The sequence below is a fragment of the Thamnophis sirtalis genome, unplaced genomic scaffold (genome assembly GCF_051295495.1).
Source record: "Thamnophis sirtalis isolate CommonGarterSnake01/CBP01778 unplaced genomic scaffold, rThaSir2_p1.2 scaffold_12, whole genome shotgun sequence".
In the NCBI taxonomy this organism is placed as follows: Eukaryota; Metazoa; Chordata; class Lepidosauria; order Squamata; family Natricidae; genus Thamnophis; species Thamnophis sirtalis.
Window position 1 is genome coordinate 46,723,420 of NW_028261392.1, and position 11,963 is coordinate 46,735,382.

The 11,963-nt window shown below is 35.9% G+C and overlaps 1 protein-coding gene across 3 annotated transcripts; it reads left to right on the forward strand.

Annotated features, from left to right (window-relative positions):
* The first annotated feature begins 713 nt into the window (after positions 1 to 713).
* Positions 714 to 9,315, forward strand: TCEANC (transcription elongation factor A N-terminal and central domain containing). Of its 3 annotated transcripts, XM_087726961.1 has the most exons (4): positions 714 to 839; positions 1,340 to 1,442; positions 2,424 to 2,451; positions 7,938 to 9,315. In XM_087726961.1, the coding sequence occupies exons 2-4, from the start codon at positions 1,374 to 1,376 to the stop codon at positions 8,993 to 8,995; spliced, it is 1,155 nt and encodes a 384-aa protein (XP_087583087.1). In that variant the 5' UTR covers positions 714 to 839; positions 1,340 to 1,373; the 3' UTR covers positions 8,996 to 9,315. The 3 variants fall into 3 exon arrangements, with proteins under 3 accessions (XP_087583087.1, XP_087583085.1, XP_013921576.2); XM_087726959.1 differs by lacking the exon at positions 714 to 839 and having other exon boundaries at positions 1,330 to 1,442; XM_014066101.2 differs by lacking the exons at positions 714 to 839; positions 1,340 to 1,442; positions 2,424 to 2,451 and adding an exon at positions 6,165 to 6,266.
* Positions 9,316 to 11,963: the final 2,648 nt, after the last annotated feature.

Sequence of the window (11,963 nt, forward strand, 5' to 3'; positions counted from 1 at the left end):
GATCTATACTAGTCTCCCTTTATTTATTTATCAGCACAAATAAAAAAAAACATATATATACCTCATGTGTCAAGTCCACCATCTTTGGCTTGGCAACCTGCTGGCATTTGCCATCAAAGGACTAGAGGGCATGGGGAGGGGAGAGAATCGAATGGACAGCAATAAACCTGTATTTTTGCGTTGGAATTCGGGAGGGAGATGACAGCGGGGGGGACGGGGACGGGACCAGATCACCATGGGATCATTTTGTGCCAAAGCATCTTCAAGGCCGTTTGCCCTGAGTGTGGAAACTTAGCAGCTGAAACACCACAGTGATCCCAAAATGTCCAGGCTGTATCCCATTGGCTGGGTTTGAACTGGTGATGGGGGTGGGGAGGGACAGGACTGAAGGAAATAGTTTTGTCATTTTGTGCAGGAAATTCAGATTCTGCCTGACATTACTGCAACCAGTATCTCTAAGTAAAAGTATCTTTATTTCAACCAAATGGAGTCGAGGGTTTTACTTCCCTAAGGGATCAGACTGGGGCTTGCTAAGATAAAGAAATCTGTTACATGAAACATCATGAGATGATTGCTTCTTATGCAACAATATACTTTTATTTGGGGTTTATAGCATTTGTTATACTGTAACAAATTGTAGGTAAAATTCTTTGGTTATATTTTAAATTAAGTTTTATTGTTGTAGATTTAGATTAATTTTTCTTGTCTTTCTGGCTCTGAACGTCAATCACTGTTTCTGGACATCACAGTTGTAGACTGCAGCTTTGGTCGAGGTTCTTGTGCTTGGCAACAAGATGCAGATGACGACTTTGACTGGAATCCTGCAGATCATGAATTTGGTAATTAATTATGTCCTGATTTAATGAAGTTCTATTCATTAGCAGGAAAATAAATCAGCTTTTTTTCATAGGGTTGGAGGTTTATTATCAAAACTTGGTGCCATATTGAGTCTTTCTCTGGAAAGATTTCTAGCCCCTTGACCTAGAGCATATTTCAAATAAGAACATTCATCTAATTCTAACAGCTCTCCAGAGTCACAAGCAGAATCTTTCAATTCCTTGCTTTCTGATCTTATTTAACTGGTGATATCCGGGGTTGAATCAGATTTTTTTTTTTTGCTTAAACAGCTGTGGCCTTTTACTTTTGGGGAAGTTACCATAGCACTCAGGATGAAACAAATGTCACACTATTTTCCCCTTGCTGTAATTTTCCTTCTGTGTGTTTTTGATGGATATTATATGACAGTTCCAGCCTTCATAGGTCACAAGGGAGATGTTGGGTGCATGAAACTTCTTCTTACCTATCTGGAGCCAAAGAGCATTTATTGTTTGATTTTTAGTTATCGACTTGCAGGAGAAAGGGTGGAACAAAGTATGGGAAATGATGAACGATGGTGGATTGGACAGATTGAAGTACACACAGGGGCTGAAACAGCTATGAATGTAAGCTAAAGTTTTTTTAAAAAAACTGCTCTTCTCAGGGTTTTGCCTTATGTGTAGAATGCAACAGGGCTGGGTGTGTCAAGTTGCATACTATAAATGATCACTTGTAACTATTTGTATTTTGGTTTGCTATTCCTTAAAAGATGAAAACAGTTATTCACAAAATAGCAAAAAACAATTTGAAAATGACCTTCAGCTAAATCAATTGCTACAAGAACAGAAAATAAGTGTGAATTATAATATGAGTAAATTGTTAATATTCACTATTTTGTGAATGCTTTAGATTGTGTGTTTTCTAAAATTTCATTATGAATTATTGTTAATGTAATCCAAATGTTTAACTTGTGAGAGTATTCTTGATGACTGAGAGGAAAACCAATCAGAAGATTCAAAGACATCAGATGTTAGGACAAACTTCAGTTGTTATTCAGGGATGCTTACAGTTGTATGAGATAATCATTTTTTTTCTTTTTTGTTAGATAGGCAAACTAGTTCACACAGGTTGTAGTTTGCTTTTGAAATACTTTAACACAGTATTGGAAACATTCCTATATGAAACATTCCTACATGAAGGCAGATTATTGTTTCAAGAAAAGGACAAGTTTGTAGTAGTTGCCTATCTGGCTGTCCCGCAAGATTGCAGTATCTGAATCTCAGACATACTGCAGCCATCATGGATAGCCTTGTGAAGATTGTGGAATTTCTTCGCCTTCCTTTAGCAGAAGATAACAATCTAAAGTAGAGAAAGCATCTGCATCCAAGTAACAGCTACCAATAAACTTCCTTAGTATTCCTTCCTTAGAAAGTTTATTACTCTATTATCACATATAATAATTGTAGTTGAATATGTAGGATTTAGATTCTTATAATGAATTAAAAATGATGCAAAAGATAGCAAAATTCTGTGTCTTCTATTTTATCTCATCCCTTATATAGATAGCATAATTTTATGAATCATTATTTTCTTTCTTCCTTTATCAGATCACTTTTGAGGCAGAACGTGGGAAAGGTAAAACTGGAGAAACTGCAGTTGATGCCATTCTACTATTTTCTAATTTATGTTCTGAAGACCTCGTAATGTTGGATATCTAAACAGATTGTTTTAATTTCTATTATATTATATATAATATTATTTTAAAATCTCAGACAGAGATTTTATAATGCTGTAACCTAGATAAAATGTAGATCTGGAAACTGCATCTTTAACTGTAATACAGATTTTTTTTAAATGATAGATTTAGATGTTTCTGGTTAGTTTATGTGTACCTAAACATATTACATTTTCTACTATGTGTAAACTATACTATGTAACTTCTTGTTGTGTTATACAAAAAAAAAAGATGTCTAATGGTTTTACAAGAGTAATCTGTGCTTAAAATCCATTTAAGATAAATTTTGCTTTATTTGAATGTTCCCTATCTTTTCCTATAATATTGTGATGTTTTAGAACACAGTGAAAAATGAAAGGCCTTTGGCAAAGTTTAACTTGACACTTATTTTATGGCCTTGAACCATTTTATAAAATATAGTTGCTGAAACCTGATGGCATGGTTTCCTGATATTCTGAAGAACAAATCATACAAAGTATGATAAAAGTTCTAACATAAATTTCTAACAACAGCAACAACAACAAAAAACCAGAATGACCCCACCTTCAAATAAAGTCTTGGTCCTACTTACTGAATATATGTGTATGACTCACATGATTGCTGATTTTGCAAACTTGTTTCACATAATATGGCTCTCTCAAAGTACATTAAATATGGCCACAATCATATAAGGCACACCAACTGCTGTCTTAGAACTTGCACCAGTTTATGGCCACTAAAAATGGCCTTACGCTGTGGATGTTTATTGGAGTTACTGTCACTTATTGCAATAAATATGTATAGTATATAAGACACATCTCAAAACATTTTGAAACTCACTGTTCAGGTACTTCATGTTTTTACTGACACTGGTACCAGTATATGTACAGGATACTCATATATAAGCCCATCTGTGGATAAGCTGACCCACAAATATTTAACCAAAATACCACGAAAAGTGTGCCACCTGCAGAAAAGCCAACCTAGATTTTTCATAGTATTTTGGTTCAATATTTGAGGGATTGTTTATCCACAGATGGGCTTAGACAATATAGATAGTCCTTAATGTATGACAACAATAGGGACCAGAATTTCCATTAATAAGAAAGCCAGTTGTTAAGTGAGTCATGCTAAGTTTTTCAATGTTTTATGGCATGGTTATTAAGCAAATCACTGTAGTTGTTAAGTAAATGATGCAGTCATTAATTGAATATAGCTTTCCCCTTAACTTGCCTGTTGGAAGCCAGCTAGGAAGGTTGCAAATGGTGATCACGTGACCCTGGGATGCGGCAACTACCATAAATACATGCCAGTGCTGAGATTTTGATCACGTAACCATGAGAATGCTGCAACAGTCATAAGTATGAGGACTAATTGCAAGTCACATTTTGGTGCTCTTGTAACTTTGAGTAGTCACTTAATAAATGATTGTAAGCCATCAAGAACTACCTGTAATATATACAGGAAATACAACTATTCTTTCAAAATATTATATATATATATATATATATATATATATATATATACTCACAGATAAGCCTATTCAGGAATATGCTAAATCCAATTTTTGGTGCATTTTGGCACCTATCTTTTTTGGCTTATCCATGAGTACATACAGCTATTATTGTGTTAAATAAATGGGGAAATTATGCTTAGAAGCTAATAATATACTACGTTTCTGGTAGAAACATTAAAATCTTTGCTTTGGATAGTGCTTTTATAAAATTTGTGAAAGTAGTGTGCTCCTCTGGTTGGTTGGTTGGTTTTTTTTGCAAAGCTAGATACAACAATAAAAAGCCTGTGTGTGTGTGTGTGAGTGTGTGTGTGTGTGTGTGTGTGTGCATGTTTGTGTGTGTACATTCACATAAATATTGTACATGCATGCTATAAAGTAACATACCAAGATAATTTATCAAGGTTATCGTTCATGCCACAGGGAACATATGATGCTCCAATTTTTGATCATAATAGAAACATATTTTCACCTTATGGAGTTCTCTTGTCCGCCTCCCAAGGCAACTGGTTCTACTTCTAGGCATATGGAGATGAAATTCACTGTGTATAAAATTTCCTTTCCAGTGAAGAAATAGCTCTCAGTACCCATTCTTACCCATTCTTATGATTCCTCACATATAAACTAAGGGCTCTGACTCTGTTTCCCAAGAGTTTATGTCCAACTTCAGAGTGTTCCTGGATTTTTGGATCAGGTTCAAAATATTTTGGTATATTATGGCAGGAAAAAAAGCAACCCAAAGCCCATCTGGGAATTAAATACATTTAAATGTATAAGAAATGTATTCTGATGGTTGCCAGACTCCCCTGGGGCCATGCAGCGATAACTTTGTAGGTTGTCTTTTGAGTCCCAGGCCTGGTTGAATCTTGCTGCGTGGTTATGTAATGAAGAGGGTTTGGGGCAATTCCTATTATGGCTGAGGGCTAATCCTACCTTTGTTGGATCTTAGGTGAGGGCATTTGCTTATGAATAGACCTAGCTATCTCTTAAGTGCTGACATCTGCTGTGGACTATTGAGGAGGGTGGGGGCTATTAAGAGTGAGTCTGCTTCCCACCTAAAAAACATGTTTCTCCATTTCTCATGCAGGGAAATATAATATTCTGCCTTTTTAATATTTCCTAGAATATTTCATTCTTCTAGGAGAGGGGTGGGTGATAACTTCCTACAACAGGAAAGAGTCATTTGAAGCACATTTTATGTGCTTAGTCTTCATTGTGCTGTGCTTGAGGATGGATTGTTGTATGCTGCCCAGATTACTTATTGTGAATTGATTTAACCATATGAATTTAATAAATAAGTAAAATATCCCATTCCAATGTTCTTTGCTATTATTTATATTTTTTCACATTTTACATACATATCTGACTTTATTAATACTGGAACGAGCTCCCCGTGGAGATTCGGACCCTCACCACCCTTCAGGCTTTCCGCAAAGCCCTTAAAACCTGGCTGTTCCGACAGGCCTGGGGCTGACGAGTTCCCCGTCCCCGCTCGAATTGTGTGGTTGTTGATTGTTTTTAAATTGTTGTAGTTGTTTGTCCGTTGTTTTCCTCCTGTTTCCTCACTTTGGTTTGTGAGCCGCCCTGAGTCCCTCTGGGAATAGGGCGGCATAGAAATGCAATAAATCAAATCAAATTAGAGAAGGAGCTTGTTTTTAGATCAAGGTAGTAGTTGCAAAATATATCTAATGCTACCCTCTTGTGGTCATTAGTATGTTTCAGCTCTATCATCCTTCTCTTATAATTTGGTAATTTGGCAACCCCCCCCCCCCCCGGTCAAAGGTGTCCCTCTTTACCAATCTGAAAATCTGGTCACTTTAAACTACGCGGCACTAAAATTAATTTGAAATTATTCCTGAATATTTACTTTGCGCTGCTAGAATTCCACAAATACCGCAACCTCGAAGAAATAGCAACTAGCGTACCACACACTATAGCCTTCTTCAGTCTCCAAATATAAAAACTTCAACTCCCATACTTCTCAGCATTGGCTGTACACTCTTGGAATTGCGGCAGCTTCTCCGCACCTCCAGAGGGCGCTGCACTTAGGGCTGAGCCAGAGAGAGAAGCCGCTCGTTCGCAATGAGGGTATAGAGGCGAGCGTCTCTTATACCCTCATTACTTTCACATATCTTACTTTTTCTGATTGAGGGGCGGAGCCACAGGCGAAGGGAGGCTGGAAGGGCGGAAGTCCTGCACCGGCCCTGTTGGGAGAATCTCCAGGTGAGCAAGAACCGATGCCGTGGTGGGGTTCGTCTTAGGTGGGGAAGAAAGCGCCCCGTGAACCTTGGGTGACACCACAGGAGGGGACCCTATCTTGTTACTGAGCTTCGGGGAAATCTTCTAAAAACGAACTATTTGTATACTTAGCAGGATACTGTTATGTAGTTCAGCCAGATAAAGCTTAAGCCATATGACAAAAATGTGGATATTAGCTGCAATAGCAGCAGCGTTTTCAAATGAAGAGCTCGTGTAAACTGTATGGAAATCGCATCAGGTGGATTTTCTTTTCTTTTTCTTTCTTTTTGGTAAAATACTTAACTTAGAAAAGCCATTTCTGTTGGTACCCCTTGTATCTGCATCTTCTGTCTCTCCTAATGTGTTTCTGACTCAAACCTGTATAGAGGTTGCACTGCATAGTATAATTTTTTTTCTTGTTTCATATTTTCCTCCGCTTGTAAGTTCATGCTAAAAGTTAAGGATAATTATAAGCTGCCACTCCCAAACATCGTTAACTAAAACTTTCATCATTTCTAACTAGCATGAGCAATGTTCACTGAAAGTGATGGGAATTGTAGCTCAAAGCTGAAGGTTGTTTTGTGAGGATGAGCCACATTCATGCATTATGTGATACCTCAAACTGCTTTTTGGTTTGCTTGTTTGAGGCATCACATGTTACAAATCCAGGCTTAGCTAAAACTACTACTTGTGGCTTATTCATTAAACAGTGATTAGGAAAGCCATATTTTAGAGCATACTTCTCAACCTTAACCATTTTAAGATGTGTGGACTTCAACTTCCAAAATTCTCCCAGATATTCTGGGAGTTGAAGTCCATACATCTTAAAATGGCTAAGGTTGAGAAACACTGTTTTAGAGGGATATGTAAGTTCTGACATATTTTCATGTGTGGTATAAAAGTAGAAGAATCTAACCATTCAAGAATTTATGAAAAAAAATATAGCTCAGAGCTCTGTATTAGAGAGGAGCCTCATTTTATGCCTCCCAAAATTCTGATGGTGAGAAATGCAAGTAACCTGCAGTGTAACTGTTCAGATATGCTTAGTATAGGTATAAAGAAAAAACAACAACTGGCCAAACCCAAGGGAAAAAAATAGAGAATGCTAATATTTTCCATATTGTATGGGTTTGGTACAACCCTACCAAGTGTGATTCAGGCTCTCCCTTTGTCACAACTAAATTGTTCCCAACTATTGATTGTTCGAAAATATTAAATAATAGCTGCTTAAAATTTTTTAAAAAGGCAATCTGTTTTATAGTAAAAGTTGTAAGAAAATTGTAAAGTGTAAATAAATGTTTATACACAAATATTAGTGGTCCAATATTAAGAACTTTAGATTTTCTTTTCATTATTTCTAACCCAACAGAACATTGGAACAAATTATATAAAGGCACTTTGCCCATTATTAGAAAAATGTGCAAAAAACAGAAGGAAAATGAACTAGATTTATCTGGGGAGAGTAACTAGAAAAAGGAAAAAAAATTATATATATATACACAGAGAGAGAGAGGGAGGGTGGTGGTGGCAGGGAGTGGTAAATGTTCAAATATGAAGAATTGTTTGAACCAGTTGTCTTAGTTTATACTTTACTCTCCATGCAAAATTATATGGTACACTGTAGTTTTAAAAACGCTTTTGCTACTTTTATTTCAGAATTTGCAATGTCTAACAGAAGCATTATCATGACTACAGCAGCTTGTATAGAGAATCTACTGTATAAAAAAAATTACCAAGATATTGGAAGTCATCTTGAATATCTTGAAACAGTTGATATGACTATAAATAATCTCCAAGAAACTGATATTGCCAAAGCTGTTTTCCAAATCCTCAAGAACTGTCCCTCTATAGTACTGAAAAACAAGTCTAAGCATTTATTGTCGAAATGGAAAACACTTTATAAAAAATACCAATCAATGCATATTAAACCAGGACCCAGTAATATGGAAATATCTTTTAAGAATGATCAGGTAGTCTTGGAGAATAGAAACTTCGGTGAAAAGGGTCAGCTTGAAAAAGTAGATTCTGTCAGTTCTAACAATTGCTTGCCATCAGAAAAGAGTTCAAAAGCTATTAGAAGTAATGTGCAAGAGGATTATGCAATTCAATCAGAACATCTGGGAGTCACATGCTTGGATAGCAAAATAAACCCATCTGAGGATCCTATTACACCTCTAAGGTCTAAATGCGTAGAACTTCTTAACAAAGCTTTGTGTGACTCTTCAACAAGCAGTGAACAAAATGAAAAGCATCACAAAATAGTTGAAGAAATTGAACAGCACATTTTTGCAATGTATGTAAAAAATAATAGAAAATACAAAAACTGTATCAGGAGCAAAGTTTTAAACTTGAAAAATCCTAAAAATTTTCATTTAAAGACTAACTTGCTTTCAGGGGCTCTTAATCCCAAAACATTTGCTGATATGTCTGTGATGGAAATGGCACATGATGAACTGAAAGAGCTCAGGACTTCATTTACCAAGTCATCTGTTCTGGAACATCAGCTCCCCCAAAATATCAGTGGTACACGTACAAGCAAAATAAAATGTAAGCACTGTGAAAAGTATGATTGCACTATTACTGTCATTGCAAGGGGAGCCCTTTTCCTTCCTGGTTGGGTGCAGAATACAAATCCAGATGAACAAATGATGACTTATGTGATTTGTAATAAATGTGGAGAGCAGTGGTACCACAACAGATGGATCTGTTTATGATTGTACATTACTTAGAAGTAAATATAAAATATGGTAATCCAGAGCAAATATTTGAATGTGGAAGTAGTGAAAATGCTTAAATGGTTTTGTGCTGTAATAAAATGATGTGAATTACTGAACAAATGATTGTAAAATATTGGAAATTGTTTAGAAAAGCAGAGTATGACTCAGGCCAGTTCATAATTACAAATCAGCATTACTATAGTATCAATGTCATGCAACTTACAGATAAGAGTATATTTTAAAAGCATTGTTAAGCTAGTAACTTTTTACATTCATTTGAAGACTTAAATCTCTAAGAATGAAGTGTTAAATCTCTAGGAATGAAGTTTCCTGACTATTTCATAATCCTTGAAATTCTTCGATCTTTGGTAGTTCTCATGAGAGGACCCAAGAGAGGTCATAAGGTGTCCTTGATAATAAAGATCTCTCTCCCTCCCTCTTTCCCTCACTCCCTCTCTGTCACACTAACACATACAGACATATGAGATGTCCTTGATATGAAGGCAGTGTAATTTTTAGAAATATGAATAGTTTTGTATGATTTCAGTTCAAGTTGAGGGCAAATCTATTTATTTAGCGTATGGCAAATACATGGACTTGTAGTTGTTTATCAATTGCCATGTATTTAAAGAGCCAGGAGTTCTACAAAGATGTCTAACAACTGTTGTTAATTGCCAATTCTTCAATGTAGTCTGGCTGTCCATTGTTGCTAGTTGTTTGTTTCACACTACCATGCTATCCAGGGTGCACCGCGAGGAGGCGAACTAGCATCACACCCAGTGGTAGGATTCAATTTTTTTAGTACCAGTTCTGTGGGTGTGCTTGGTGGGGGTGGCATGGCTTGGTGGGCATGGCAGGGAAGGATGCTGTAAAATCTCCATTCCCTCCCCACTGTGGGGGAAGGTTACTGCAAAATCCCCATTTCCTCCCAATCAGCTGGGACTCAAGAGGCAGAGAATAGAGGGGGTTGGGCCAGTCAGAGGTGGTATTTACCAGTTCTCCAAACTACTCAAAATTTCCACTAACAGTTATCCAGAACTGGTCAGAACCTGCTGAATAGCATCTCTGACCATACTCCTGAGGGCAAATAATATGTTAATTTAATGTCTTTTATGATAATATAGCTCAATGTATATCATACTAATATTAAAACAGCTTTATTGACTACCTGTAAGTTTCCTGAACCAATTGAATGTGCAGTTTCTTAACCTTTTAAAGACTTTAAGTAGCTTTGAATCCAGAGGACTACCTTTTCCTAGAGCAGCGAGATGCCAGCTGTATTAAGCAAGGTGTTTTGTTATTTTGTACACTAAATTTGCTGATAGATAGGCAGATAGACAGTGGCTATGTGTCAAGTTTCTATCTAATCAGTCACACAGTACTTTTCAATGCTGCATTTTTGTGGAGAATGATAGATTAGATCAATTTTATTCTAAGTGATCAAACTTTATAATTAATACAGGTTTAATGTTTGATTTCTAGGTTTACTCATTATGGTGGTTTGGGGTGTTCCTTATTGGATTCATATTTTATTCTAAGCTTTTACACTAAAGCATTTTAATCCTGCCAATGTAAATAGTTATTAAATAATACTAAAAAAGAATATTACAATTAAAAAAAAGATATTTACTCATTAAAATTATAAGGGTTTTTTTTTATTTCTGGAAGATTAATAAACTATTGAGGCATCTTAAAGACTAAAGCATTTATTATGACTTAGGTATTTGTGTTATTAGACTTTATAGCCCAACTCAAAAACATGCATATATGCATGCATACCCATCATACTAATCTCTTCTGAGATAAACATTATATAAAATTCAGAAAAGAAATGAAAAATAGCAAGCCAAACAAAATAAAGCAAGGGAAAAATTCAATATTTATTTCCCACCTTTATTATTTTTACAAATCACTCAAGGTGGCAAACATCTTCAACACACTTTTCTCCTTCAATTTTCCCCACAACACCAACCCTTTGAACTGAGTTGGATTGAGAGTGACTGGCCCAAGATCACCCAGGTGGCTTTCATAGCCAAGGGCAGAACTTGAACTCGCAGTCTCTTGCTTTCCAGCCCTGTGGTTTAATCACTAGACAAACTGTCTATCCAGTTTGAAATAATAAAAAAATGAATTTGGTTCAATATCAATATTTATATTTATATTTCTTCATTACATTTTGTTTTTAAAACAAAATTGTTAAGAATCTCATCAACCATCTATTCACAACTTCCTCTGTCTTCCTTTACTCTTAACAAGTTACATATTTGTGATTAATTCCTCCTTCATTTTTCCCCTATGACTAAATTGCCTTTATGTTCTTATTTTGTACTATTTGTTCAAGTTCACACACTACATTGATCTTATGACTTTCCTGACATAACCAGATCTCACTGTCTTATATACTGTATGTGGGCAGAATCATTCTTCTACCTGGTCATTTTACTTTTGACACACACTTCATTCAAACTACTTGTTATCTTTCTCCCAGCATCTGCTGCCACTCCCCCAGCATTTGTAGGCATTCTGTTAAAGTAGAGATATTTATCTACTTGCTTTAATTTTTAGACCATCAATTGTTCACTGAATTTTTCATATCAAGAATAAGTATATTGGTCTTGGGTACATTTCAGGTTCATCCTCTGTTCAATCATATAGTCTTTTCATTGGATGCAAATTATTAGGACTGTAAATAATACAGCATTGGCTGTGTATAAGTGTAAGTTTACATCTCCAAGTAATATATCTCTAACATCACAACTCAGTTACCGTAAGTGTGCAACTAAACTTAGTGAAGCAAAGTGAAAATGGCTTTTAAAAAAACTATATTGTTCCATAAGCACTGTGAGGTAAAACAGACATCTCTCTTGAAAATGTGGATGATTAGGTGAGTATTTTATTGATAACCATTATAAAGTTTTGATGCAACATTCAGCACGTGTGCTAGACCAAACCTTTTGCTCTGCCT

Coding starts and splice junctions, on each gene's coding strand:
- TCEANC (XM_087726961.1), top strand. CDS start 1,374: ATGGGAAATGATGAACGATGGTGGATTGGACAGATTGAAGTACACACA. Junction 1,443..2,423: donor GGGCTGAAACAGCTATGAAT/GTAAGCTAAAGT, acceptor TTCCTTTATCAG/ATCACTTTTGAGGCAGAACG. Junction 2,452..7,937: donor TGAGGCAGAACGTGGGAAAG/GTAAAACTGGAG, acceptor CTTTTATTTCAG/AATTTGCAATGTCTAACAGA.